The sequence below is a fragment of the Halichoerus grypus genome, chromosome 5 (genome assembly GCF_964656455.1).
Source record: "Halichoerus grypus chromosome 5, mHalGry1.hap1.1, whole genome shotgun sequence".
Taxonomy (NCBI): Eukaryota; Metazoa; Chordata; class Mammalia; order Carnivora; family Phocidae; genus Halichoerus; species Halichoerus grypus.
Window position 1 is genome coordinate 86,048,821 of NC_135716.1, and position 14,234 is coordinate 86,063,054.

The 14,234-nt window shown below is 36.2% G+C and overlaps 1 protein-coding gene across 2 annotated transcripts in view; it reads right to left on the reverse strand.

Moving 5' to 3' along the window:
* Window positions 1-14,234, reverse strand: part of VPS45 (vacuolar protein sorting 45 homolog) — a 64,977-nt gene that overhangs the window by 44,059 nt on the left and 6,684 nt on the right. The window contains exons 4-10 of one of the 2 annotated variants that reach the window (XM_036098372.2): window positions 11,985-12,064; window positions 10,624-10,692; window positions 10,365-10,502; window positions 9,810-9,920; window positions 6,176-6,310; window positions 5,625-5,738; window positions 5,058-5,225 (exon numbers count right to left, since the gene is read on the reverse strand). In XM_036098372.2, coding sequence (XP_035954265.1) covers window positions 5,058-5,225; window positions 5,625-5,738; window positions 6,176-6,310; window positions 9,810-9,920; window positions 10,365-10,502; window positions 10,624-10,692; window positions 11,985-12,064 — 815 coding nt within the window. The remainder of the gene's footprint in view (window positions 1-5,057; window positions 5,226-5,624; window positions 5,739-6,175; window positions 6,311-9,809; window positions 9,921-10,364; window positions 10,503-10,623; window positions 10,693-11,984; window positions 12,065-14,234) is intronic. The other variant, XM_036098373.2, reaches the window with a different exon arrangement.

The window sequence follows — 14,234 nt, forward strand, 5'->3', positions numbered from 1 at the left end:
CGGTGTATATGTTATATTGAGATTCCAGGGTACTAACCAGAGAAGAGAAAACAATCCGAGAGACTTCTAATTCCACAGCAGGTATCTGCTACACGGTGGTATTTATATGTTGGAAATATGAGTGAATTACATAATGAACTTCTGGTTTCTCTTTTCTTATGAAATTTTATGAAATTTTCCATAACCATTGAGACTTTCAAGAGAGAAAAGTATATTTCACATAACAATGGCTGAGTAAAGAGCAAAAGAAAACTACTGTCCTCTTAAGAAGATAGGATTCAAACACAGAATTCACTGAATTCTAACATTCATATATGCCTAATCAAGGAATAGGAAAAGAAAAGCAAAAACACTCTCTCTGAAGGTCAAGTTTCAAAAAGGAGCTAATGTTCACTCAAAAAACATCAATTAAAAAACAATTCTTTTCTGATATTTAAAGATCCTTCCATTGTTTTGGGCAACTTTTCTGTTTTCTTCTACCAAAATTATGATGAAGCAGCACAACAAGAACAAATTTTTATAATGACTTAGTTATACCACTGTATAAATTACAGATGAAGTCAGCAACTAAAAATAGTCTTTATTTTTTGTTTTAATTTAACCTAAAGAACAGGAACTCTACCTTGTTATCTACTATCACATTAATGTAGTAAAATCATCAATGACTAGCATTAATAATCCAGCAGATTAGAATAGCAAGATGAAATTCGCAGAAGCCTTTAACATGCTGATATGATAAAAAAAAAAAATGAGTCTAACAGTTTGAGAGAACAGTGTTATGGGACTATAAAGAGCTTATCTAGAAAAAATTATAGGAAGTAGGCAGGACCCAATTCTACTGACTGGTAAATACATCTGAGTCAGTATTCTTTTCCTTAATGACTAGTCAACATAAAATTTAGCTTTGCTGTAGGTCTTCTGCTGGTCAACACTGTCTGAAACACTGGCTAAATGTTGGTTTAGAGAGAAAATGATCATTTTTATTCTTAATTGGTGAAAGTAAAATTGTCACCTCAATGTGTCCCAAACAATTTTCTTATGATTTTAATGAAAAGCAGAAAACCCTTCTGAAATCTGGGAGAGAGAGAGATCCGAGGTGATGAGTAGATTAGAAAACAATATCCTAGATGCCATAGAGAAAACAGAATGTATCATCAAATAATAATATGGATAATGTGACAGTTATTACTTATTGAATGTTTTAAGTACCAGGTGCCATATTAAGTGCTTTACATGTACTAGCTCACTACACCCTCACAAAAATCTTTAAGGTAAGTACTGTAATTTTTCCCCATTTTACAGACAAAAAGACTAAGAGTGGTTATAATTTCCAAGCCATCAAAGTCCCAAGCTCTTAGCCAGTACTCCATACTGCTTCAAACAGAACTCTTCCTCTTAATTTTTCTAAGAAGTATTTATTGAGTCTTTATATCTTTAATAGGATGATTTGAGGCCTTTTACCCAAGGTCAGGAAAGAAGGATATAAAAACAGACTAGTTCTTCCTTCTAAATGAAAAGCTATGACATGACACACGATGGGGGAAAACTGCTTACTTTCTGAAGATATTTCTCTTCATGGCATGAAAAAAAAATCCTCCTCACTAATCAAATGAGTCTTTTCCAAGGCTATAGATATGTTTTAATGATAGTACATTGCAGTTCGGTTCTAGTGAAAATTCTTCTAAACCAAATTTTTGTTAGCCTGTAGGATAACTGGTTAGAAGTGGCAGTCATTTATATAAGTTAATTTTTAGCAATATATGTATTTTTTTCCTTCATCATGATATAGTTACTATTCAATAAAGCAAACACCATCTCTACTCAAAAACCTCAATTCATTATTTCATGACGTATTATCTAAGGTCAAGCCAAGGAATGCTATAACCCATCTAGGGGTCAGGCCCCTGGCATGTACTCATTATCAAACAAAAGCTCCCTTTATAGACTATTTAAATCATGTTGCCAAAGAAATCCTTTATGGTGGGGGAGTCCAAATCAACGGCTCACTGTAAAACCCTAATAACATGGGCAAGAAAACCTTCAGAGGATAACTTTTTAAAATATAAAGTGGATCACAAATGGAATTCATATTTTAAAGTATCTATTTTTTTCTTTTAAAGTGAACAAGAAATAAGGTTTCAGGCAAGGAATTATAGTAAACTTGTCTAACTGCTTTCTGTATGGTAGAGAAATACAAATAAAGATACTAAAACTGGCTAGTGGTTAAGTTTGGTTCTATTGTTTCAAAGGGAAAAATAAAAGATAAACAAGGAAATTTACATTTAATTACAGGACAAAATTTTGTTTTTATTTAATAAGAAAAGAAAATTTATTTTCTTGGAAAAAATAAAAAGTTTTCATAGGAATACTTTTATTAGGCCCACAAAACTGCAAACTGTTATTAGTAAGTACTGCTTCAAGTAAGTTGGTCAAATTAAACAGATTGCTATACATCTTTATAAAGGAATACTACTTAGTGATTAAAAAAAATGAGTGTTTAGGTTCTGATCTGGAACAGTCTCTGAGATACACGGGTTAAGTGAAAAAGCAAAATGCAGAACTATGTGTACAGTATGTTATCATTTGAATTTAAAAAAGAGACAGGGAGATACACACACTCACACAGACTTGCGCATATACAGAATAACTGTAAGGATGCATGTGAGACTAGTAACAGACTGAGTTTTTACTACATACCTCTTTCACCAAGAACCTATATCATCTATTTAAGAATTAGAATTCAATACAATTAAAAAAATAATAAAATCAGCCTAAAAGTTCTTTGAAAGGATTTAAGAACACAGGGATAAAATTCAGTGTTGATAGAAGTACTTTTCATAAATATAAACAAATAGAATCTTCATGATTTTCAAACTGATGATGTTTTCAGAGGAAATCTTAATAAACAGTAAAACGTAACAAATTGTAAATCCCAGTAAAGACCTCGCTATAACTAGAGCAACCACAGGTGGGTGGATTTCTTTGTTTTAGTTGTACCATATATTTAAAGCATTATGTTTAGAGGAAGGGAACAACATTATAAAGCACCTATCATATGTGAAGCATTTTACATATCTCACTGAATCCTGGTAAAAATCTAGAAGTTTGAAATCTTTATCCCTGAGGTTTGGGCAAGATAAGTAATATTTTCTCAAAAAAACTTTGGTATATAGAGACAGGATAAAAGCCAGGACAGTCTGGCTCCAAAGCCTGTGTTGTTTCCATTATACCATGCTGGCTTTATTTTATAAAGTCAAGTCAAATTACAGCAGGGAAAGAAAGAGACTAAGTTGTAGAATATAGGGTCCTACTAATAAGGAAATGCACTTATGGTGAGTGCCTTAGAAATGGCTACCTCCCAAAGGACCCTCATTCCCAAGTGACTTATTGCCAGTGATACCACACTGTCATTTCTCAGGAGCCTTGGAATTATCGAATTTGTTCTGTCTTGTTATCCTTATATCCAACCTGTTGCTAAATTGTTTTCTCCCTTTGAACTGTCTCTCAGATTTGCCCTTACTGTACATTTTTAGTACTATCACTGTGAGTCTACTAGCCCAACGTCAGGTTTTTCACCTCCAAAATATCCTTACTAGATTAAATTTCCTTAAATACTGCTTTCATCGTATCAACTTTCTACATATGGCCCTACAATGGATCTCTCTGCTTATCTCAGCAAGTGCAAATTCCTCTTACAAGCCTCTTCATAAACTGGTTCCTGTTTACCAATTCAATTTTATCTCCTATTTCTCTTCCACACCCACTCTCCAACAGGTCACACTGTTTATTATTTTCTGCATACTTCTGCCTCTTTGCTTTTGCTGTTATCCCTGACTGAAATCCTCCCCCAGATTCTATTCATTCTTGATGGCCCATCTTAATATCACCTTCTCTAAGGAACTGTCCCTAATAACCTCAAATCTAATTATAGTCAGCATCACAATTTTAACTTAATTAAATATTACCTTGAAACACCGCCTAAGTGCTCCTTGTGCTTTAGTGTTGTCCCTTCAACAATACTGTAAATTTCTTGAGGCCAGAGTCTGATTATGTCCCTTTTCTTCTAAAATACTCTGGAAGCTCTCAACATTTTAAGATTAAAGCCCAATCTCCTTTCAATGTCCATAATCAGGTTCCAGGTTGTCTTTCTGGCTTATCTAAGACCATTCCTCATCTTGTACCCTGCACTAGCTACACTGCATTATTCTCTGTTCCCTTAATTTTTCTCCCTCCACATCTCCATGCCTGCATTCTCTCTGCCAAGAATTTCCCCTCTTCTCTCTGGTTGGTGCACTTCTACTGTTTGGTGCCCTCCTCCTTATTTGTCCAGACCCAAATCTAATGTCATCTTCTTCTTTAAGAAGTTTCATCCTTAGGGGAAACAGTTGTCCTTCCTCTGTATTTCCACATCCCTTTGTAAATACCTCTAGTAAATAGCACTTATAGCATGGTAATTCTTGGTTTAAATTTCTTTCTTCCCTACTATATAGTGTGAGCTCTTTGAGGAAAAGGATGGTATCTCTTTCTTCTTTGTACCTCTGGATCCTTACAGCACAATGTACATGTAGCAGGCATTTACATGTTCATGGAACGAAGAGCAGGTGTTCAATAATAAAAAACTTAGATAATGCATTTTAATATATATTGTATCTTTAAAATCTTCCTTACAACACTGTGAGATAAATATCATTACACCTATTTTACAGATGAGGAAACGGGCTCAGAAATTAAGCCAACAGCTCCAGGTCACAAAGCCAGTAGGTGGCAAGTGGCTAAAATGCAGATCTTCTGATTTTAGTCTAGTATTCTTCCTAGTAGACTACGATGCCTTCCTAAATACTCAGTTAATTGTCTGAACCCTTTGCTATTGCACATTATTCTTCTGTGGTTCTTGAATCTATCTTAAATAAAACTAATCTGTGTTCTTGTCTCAACTCCTTGTTAGATTATAAATTCCATGTTGGTGAAGAAGGATTACTTGCCTTTGTATCTCTTGCTCTGCCTGGCACAGTGCCTTACACATAGTAGGTGCTCATCAAATTGGACTGAATAGATACCTGGAGAGCACTAGAATGGTCATTTTGACAGGCCAGTTCTTGCTCAACTTCTGAAACCTCCAGCAGATTCCGCTCACTGACCAACCGAGACAGCTCTCCAACCACTGTCACATGCTTTGATACAGTCCCAGACATCTTCTTAAACTGTGGGTAATTCTCAACAAAAGCCTGCCATGGGAAAAACAGCAATTGGGGGTTCTGTTATTTCTTGACCAAGGACAGACATGCATGAAGGGAAAAAATAAGCAGGAATTGTTCTGCCCAGACTAAGGCATCTACAACTTTCAATCCCATGGCATTTTGTTTCTGCTTAAAAAGAGAAGAACTGGTACATGTCAGTAGACTGACTTTTTAAATAGTCCAAATGTGACAGAAGAATGGAAAGAAGCACATGGCTTGTTATGAAGTTTTCACTATATCGTTTCCTAAAGAGAAACAGTACAGAAAATTATCTCAAACCAAACAAAATCAAGGCAGAAATCAGACTGAGAATATTCCAGAAATGTTGCTTACATGAATAGTTCCAAAGTCTTGCATGTTAGTCATCCATGAACATGTTCAATTTACCTTCATGTCTGCTATTGATTCTAGTTTTTGCTGTTCTTTTGGTTTCTTCTTCTGAAAGTCTTCCATGAGATTCTTTATATTGCTACCAATCTCAGCAAAGTTCAGGTACATATTCTGTGAAAAAGGAAATTGGAAACACAGTTCTATCGAAGAGTCTGACTTTCAGACCATTTAAAAGAAGAAGTGAAAAAGAATCCCGAAGGCAGAATTGAAGGGCAAGAAAATTCCATTATAATGACCAAATCCGGACATTGGCCAGGACACTGGTGATGAATACCATTACTATTCTCACAAAGGGCTACAGAAGTAAATAAATTGGGTTCTAATTTTAAAAGTACAAAGCTAAATATGTGAATTCTATGAAGAAAAAAAAAACCGTTAAAGGGTCAGAATCCAAATCTTCCGCCTTCTTTTGAGATGCAGTTTATCTACAGGATGCTCTATCATCCTTCCACATGAAATTCCATAACTATTCTCATTCGAACAAGTCAATACTGGCCTTCTTACATAACAACAACTAAAAACAATTAAAAAAAATTTTAACCACCTACGTTAGCATAGAATTCATCGTTTTCAGCAGATAGGACCACCTCTCTTAAGTCTTTACTGATCCCCGGCACTCTGGAAAGATCAATCCGATTGTTGTTTATGCCCAGTAGTTCATGGACCATGGCCTGATATGTCCACTAAATGAAGAATTATGACAAAAAAAATTGGTAACTGACAAACATGGAAATAGTAAATGTTGAGGAAAACAAAAACTGGTAACATTCTTAGCAACTAGTCTTCTTTACATAGAGGTTCTTTATTTAGTTCAAGTTTTATTAATATTTTGTGTTCTACTCAGCATTAAGACTCATTGTAATTGGTTAAACTAAAGGTCAAAATACTTTTAGATTTTACACTTTTGGAAGAAGGGCAGCAAGATTAATATTCCTGATAGAAAGAAAACAAATTAGGTCTATCATTAGCTCCAGTTTTTGCCTGTGAATTAAGAGTATATTTTTGGCTTCGCAGATAGGGCTACATGGGTACTGCAGTTACAAGCTGTACCATTTCCTGTACGCTTCTGTGGTTTTCTGCAGCATGAGAAGTGTGTTTTTACAGATCTGAGTGGTGCTATATTTATCCTGGGAACACTAATATTATCAGAAACAAACCTTGTGAGTTGATCAAAACACACATATTCAGAAGCTTTGCCTCTGAATCCATTTTATTTCATATTTTTACTTAATATGAATTGTGAAGAAGGATTGGTTTCCATTCTTCAAAATGTGAACTTATTTGGTGAAAATGGAAGGGAGAAACCCCAAATTTTGCCTTCTCACCATTTATGGAGAATGGGTTTCTTCTAGTCATAGGTCCATTTTACAAAACTAAGTATTTTCCAGCATATTACTTTCTAAATCTAGAATCTAAATGCTAGAAATATTTATATACTTTTACTTCATCTTAAGCAATCTAGATAATAATTATTAAGAAAGAACTTAAGGTTATAAAAGAAGGTGCTTCATTTCCTAAAATACTTGCCAAATGAATCCTTAAAAAAGCAAGTTTCAGGGGCACCTGGGTGGCTCATTTGATTAAGTGTCTGACTCTTGGTTTTGGCTCAGTTCATGATCTCATGGGTTGTGAGATCAAGCCCAGAGTCAGGCTGTGCTCAGCAAGGTGTCCGCTTGAGATTCTCTGTCTTGACCCCTCCCCCTCCCTCTCTTTCTCAAATAAATAAATAAAATCTTAAAAAAAAAAGCAAGTTTCGTGGGGGCACGTAAAATAAGTATAACAAAATATTTATGCTTCCATAGACAGCATCCTGTGCATGCTTCCACCATTAGTACTTACTCTATAATTAAAATGATCAGTTTACTTCTCTCCCCATTGGATCATGAACTCTTTGAGAGCAGAGATTGCATCTTTTAGCCTTTTACCTCTAATACTTCTTTTTTTTTTTTTTTTTTAAGTAGGCTGCACACCCAATGTGTAGCCCAACACGGGGCTTGAACTCATGACCCTGAGATCAAGACCTGAGCTGAGATCACGAGTCGGACACTGAACTGACTGAGCCACCCACCAATACTTAACACAATACCTGGGAGGCACATAATAGGTCTTTAATGAAATTAGTTGAATGAATGGTTGTTTTTCTCTGGGTAACAGAATTAGAGGCAATCATTTTTCTTTCTACTTTTTTATATTATCAAAACTTCTTTAGTGAACAGATATTACTTTGTATTTTAGGAATATAAGGCTATCCTATTATAGAGAAGCTGCACTCCACAGATTTCTCCTAGCATTAACATGATTATAAGCTGGGAAGAAACTGAAATATAAACTATGTCTTTCCCTACGAATTCAAAGTCACTATTAATAAAGCGTCTACTTTGTGTAAAGTACTGTTCCTTTTTTTTTTTTTTTTAAGGACTTTATTTATTTGACAGAGAGAGACACAGCAGGAGAGGGAACACAAGCAGGGGGAGTGGGAGAGGGAGAAGCAGGCTTCCCATGGAGCAGGGAGCCCGATGTGGAGGCCCGATCCCAGGACCCTGGGATCATGACCTGAGCCAAAGGCAGACACTTAACGACTGAGCCACCCATGTGCCCCTGTAAGGTACTGTTCTTATACTTGCAGAAGAACACAGGTAAGAGAGTCTGCCTGGAAGGACTGTGTGAAAACAATCAAAGGTACAACATGGCAAATGAAGCACAAGACGTAAGAGAGATACAAAGTTCTGCAGTAATTTAATGGAAAAAAGAACATGTTTGACTAGAAGAATGAGGCTTCAAGATGTTTAGAGTGGTTTTAAAGGAGAATGTTGATAGGTGAAGATAGGGAGAGAAGGTATTCGAAACATTCCAGCGTTTAGACAGAGGTCACAAGAGGAATAAAATGATGGCCAGAAACCACACGGCATATATGTACAGTAGTGAGCTGTAGGTTAAGGCTGGGCCCACATTGTGAAGGCTCTTGGATGCCAAGTTCAGGAGTCTGTATCTAAGCCAGTAGGCAAATGGGAACCAATGAAGATTTTTTTTTTTTTTAAGATTTTATTTATTTGACTGAGAGAGACACAGCAAGAGAGGGAACACAAGCAGGGGGAGTGGGAGAGGGAGAAGCAGGCCTCCCGCCAAGCAGGGAGCCCGATGTGGGGCTCGATCCCAGGACCCCGGGATCATGACCTGAGCCGAAGGCAGAAGCCCAACGACTGAGCCACCCAGGTGCCCCCCAGTAAAGATTTTTAAGTCAGGAGTAGTAAGATCAGAACTGTGCTTTAGGAAAAGTGATTTAACAACATTGTGTCTATGAGATACATTAGAGTAGAAAGAAATTAAAAGAGGGGAATCAAGGCCTTTCTGTTTCAGGCATCTTGGAGCCTGTGGAGGCCTGCTGGGAGCAGGACTCCTAAAATGATAAATATGCCTGGAAGGCTGTGGTTCAAGGTCATTTTTTGCTGGCAATAAGCAGGATCTCCAGAACCAGAGGGAACACACAGCTCTTCTTAAAATTGAAGGTGTTCATGCTCAAGATAAAACTAAGTTCTATCTAGGCAAGAGATGTGCTCATGTGTTCAAAGCAAGGAATAACACAGTGACTCCTGGTGGCAAACTGAACAAAACCAGAGTAATCTGGAGAAGGTAACTCATACTCATGGAAACAGTGGCATGACTCATGTCAAATTCTGAAGGTACCTCCTGCTAAGGCCTCTGAACACAGAACCCATGTGATGCTGTACCCTCAAGGATTGAAACTTATTGAAAAGCCAATAAATAAAAGTGTAGATTTGATCTCTTATAAAAAAATGAAATAAAAAATAAAAGTGAGGAATCGGTAGATGACTATTTCAGTATTCCTTTAAGAGATTAGGGTCTACACAAAGGTAATGGCAGTAAGAATGGAAAATTGCAAATAGATACTGGAAAAGGAGAAGCGAAACCTAGAACTGCCTTGATCAGGTGAAGGTGGTGGCAGAAGGGAACAGGAAAGATGAGGCAGAAGAAAGAGCCAAAGGAAGACCATGGTTGGAAGAATAGAGATACCAAAACACCAGGAAATACAAGGCAAAAAAAAAAAAAAAAGCTGAAAATAAGGAGGCAAATACATGGACGACACCATTCATTTCCACATCTGCATTTTGATGAATACCACTTGAAATCATGCTTCTATTACGCTAATAAAGGGTTCTGCACCTGGTTTAGCAACGGGGTGATGGCATCATCGCAACGATCTAAAATAAGCAGCAATGGAGGCACCTCAGTCCGCCGGAATTCAAATAGTTCATATTCTTTAGTTATTACCTGCTGTGGATGTGAGAGAAAGATGGTTTGGTCAACCAATTAGTTGCAGACAGAGATGACATAAACAGAAAATTAATACATAAAAAACACATTTAACAACAGTTCTTTGCACCTTCATAGGCCTTCCGAAAAGGATTAAAGGCTTGACAAAGTTTGGTAGCATCCTGTTTAAGAGGTTAGGATTTAAAACTCTATTTTACAAATGGCTTAATTGGACCAAAATAAGTATTTAACTTATTTAGCTTGCAAATGTTTCTGGAGTTAAGCCTAAAAATTTTAGCCCTAATTTGTTGCTTTTGATTTTTTATTACAAAGACCTCCCTCTTTGCCAGTAAAACTAACACGTCACCTCCTTGGTTATAGAAAAAATATTGCTATAGTTTCTGAAATATGATAAGGAAATGGATGGTCTTCATGCTTTGGAACTGGGGATAGGGAAAGCCATACCTTAACACATTCTGCAAGTCTTTTTGCTGCTTCTGATGAAAGCTGGTAGCGAATCATGGGACATTTCTTCAGAGATAAAAGGAGAGCTGTCAGTCCTTGAGTTGTTCTGGATAGCTGGGCTGGATCCCAATTTCGACCCTTTTTGTTAAAAATGTATATTCAGAGAAAATATGTGAATTTTTTCTTACAAGTCCAATTACTTGCTGAATTAACTCCCACCTGATAAATAAACTTATTTTTTTATCCTTTCCTTCCATACCTGGCAGCAACCCAAAATATTGAGGGAAAACAAATGTGGATTCACAGCAATATAATCACCATAAAATTCCTGCAATCAAAGCATCAAGATAAGTCAGTCATTTCATAAATTCCAACTGTATCATATAGTAATATTTTCATATGTGATATAATACTATGTGATATAATCAAATTTGAGGAAATGCAGATGTAAAAGAGATACAAAAATTGATCAATTGAGTAGCAATAGTCAATGTGGAAGAATAAATTATAAAATGGCAGCAATTATAATAATCGTTTAAAAAACAAAAAGTTGTAGAAGTATGTATATTACATTTCTGGAGACTTCTGTGTACACTTATCAATTAGTAAAAATAAGACACTGCTATAGGATATACAATGTTACACACAGATGAAAAAGAACTTTGCTGTCCAGTGTATTCTTTTTTTTTTTTTTGGCCCAGTGTATTCTCATGAGGGAGAATATGTTTTAAAATAGGTCATTCTTGGGCGCCTGGGTGGCTCAGTTGGTTAAGCGACTGCCTTCAGCTCAGGTCATGATCCTGGAGTCCCCGGATCGAGTCCCACATCGGGCTCCCTGCTCAGCAGGGAGTCTGCTTCTCCCTCTGACCCTCTTCCCTCTCGTGCTCTCTGTCTCTCATTCTCTTTCTCTCAAATAAAAATAAATAAAGTCTTTAAAATAGGTCATTCTTTTTTTTTTTTTATTATTATTCATTTATCACCTAGCACATCCCTTCTGAAAATCCAAAACTTGTTAATTTGCTGCCCTATTCTTCACTTAGTGATAAATGTATTCAGACATTTGTGATAAATGTATTCAAGAACACTAAAGTTTTTAAGAAGTAAGAGGTAACATGACATGTTCTGATGTGATGTATTATATAGCATGCAGAATATTCAGGAGTTATCAAGTTTTAGCCTAATGACAAAAGTCTACTTTTTACCTCCCAGAGCAAGATAATCACAAACAGAACTTTAACAAACCTCTTTCACATCCTTTACTTCCTATTCTTTTCCAATCCCACATAGCCCTGTAGATGAACATTCTTATAATGTGGTTCATAAAACTAGCAGAGAATATATCTGACTCTATTCCCAACCCTGTGAAACCCTCCCTACCCATTCAGTCGGATCCAGTACCAGTCCAATCTCCTTATTCCCACTGACTCCTTTAATTCTGTTCCCACCCAATTTGATACCTCTTACAAACTTTCTAAGTATGAGTATAAATAGTTTGGTGGAATGCACATTTACAATGTCTGATCAATAGCCTCCCTTTTGAGACAGTACCTTTCTTATTGTTAGACTCAAATCTTTAAAACGGGCCAATATAGGAGATGTGTTGAGGACCAATATGTTTACCTGAACCTCAGCCACAACTTCCTGTTCGTCAGCTTCAGCTAATGACTTCACATCACTCTTGCTGATCACATTACTGAAATCTGAAACAGACATATGAGTTGTGGCTGACTCAAAGGAGATCACTTTTGCTGCAATTAGACATAAAAGAGCCTAATGACTAAGTGAAGTTTGGTATACACTGTGGTATATGTCAAAGTCAAAAACCTTCAAACTGAAATGAGTAGTACAAATATATTTAAATCCATAAATTCATAATAATACTTAAAAAAAAGATTACCACGTAGGCATTGGAGGATGCCAGGGAACCAAGTCATTATGCTGAAAATAGCAAGTAAAGGGAAAGAAGTGAGTTTTTATTCTTTTATATACAAACTGTACCACAGATAACCAAATAGTAGATGAGGGGAAATTTCTCTTTATGGAAATATTCCAGCTAAAAAACAAAGAAGGAATGATCATGATAGAATTAAAACATCATCATTTTTATCAACCACTAATGAATCAATGGATGGACCTAGGCATTGAGCATCAATTGATGCTAATATCACAATAAGAGACAATCAAAGAAAGCACACAACACTGACTATGAAATATTCTTCCCAAGAAGAAATCAAATCTAAATCTAATTAAGCTTCTATATCCAAGTACCAATTTCCTAAAGGACAGAGGAATATTTCATTTATTTGGTTTTTTGTTTGTTTATAAGAATCATTTATTTATTGTAGAGAGAGAGAGAGAGAGCGAGCATGCATAAGTGGGAGGGGAACAGGGAGAGGCCGAGAGAATCTCAAGCAGACTCCACACTGAGCACAGAGCCCAACGGGGGCCTTGATCCTATGATCCTGACATCATGACCTGAGCCGAAGTCAGATGCTTAATGGCTGAGCCACCCAGGCGCCCCAAGAAAAATCATTTTTAAGAACAAATTTTTAGTGGGTCGCCTGGGTGCCTGAGTCGGTTAAGTGTCTGCCTTTGGCTCAGGTCATGATCCCAGGGGCCTGGGATGGAGACCCGTATTAGGCTCCCTGCTCAGTGGGGAGCGTGCTTCTCCCTCTCCCTGCTGCTCCCCCTGCTTGTGCGTTTGCTCTCTCTCAAATAAATAAATAAAATCTTAAAAAACCAACAACCAAAAACCCCTAAATGATTGTTTTTAGGACCCATATTTAGGTGGTAAAAATATAAAGAAAAAGCAAGTAAAACCAAGAGTCAATGCTTAACAGATTGCCCCACCAAGGCGCCCCAGGAAATTTTAAACTGCAAAGAATATGTTAAACTACCCTATCGGGATGCAATCAGCAAGATGCAGGCTGTGAGAAATTTTAACAAAACGACAGAGTTTCCTCAATAAATAAATTGCACTGCAGAGAGAGAGACATCGAGAGAGACAGGCAGAGAGAGAGAGAAAACACCTATAGAAGATGAAAGGAACTTAAACAACATATCAATCAACAGCTTGTGTGGATCTTATTATGATCATAATTCAAATACAAAAACAGTGAGAAAACCACCAAAACAAAACCATAAGAGAATTTGAAATTTGAACACTGAGTATTTGAAAATAGGAATTATTTTTCATTATTTGGATATGTATAATAATGGTATTTTATTTTATTTGTTTTGTATAATAATGGTTATTTTATAAAATGTGTCCTTATCTTTTAGAGATGCATACTTAAGTATTTAGGGATGAACTCATATGACGCCTTAGATCTCCTTCAAAATAACATCGGTGGGGGAGTAGGTGGCAGTATAGCTAAAACAAGATAGGCCATGGCAAAGCAACTTTTGAAACTGGGTGATGGGTACATTGGAATTTATTATACTATTTGTATATATTTGAAAACTTCCATAATAGAGGTTTTTTTTTTTTAACAAAGGAAGGAGGAGCCTATTATACAATATATTTAGTAGACATAAAAATACAAAAATAAAATTATAAAAAAATGAGATGAGCAGAAGGCCAGTTTAGTGTTGATATAAATTGTGCTGAAAATTTGTAATGGATAAAATCACTATATACAAACTCATTTAGTTCATTTTAATCAAATAAAATTGTGAAATTGATTGCTTTATCCAAGTTCCAAGAGTCTATTTTTCCTAGGCTTTAGTGCTACTTTAATATATATCATTTTTTTCTTCTACTTCATAGAATCACAGTGCAGATCAAACAACCTTTAGAACCAGAAGAATAGACATTAGATTATTGGTTACTAATCTCAACTGCTGCCTCAAAGAATTCTCTTTAGAAGA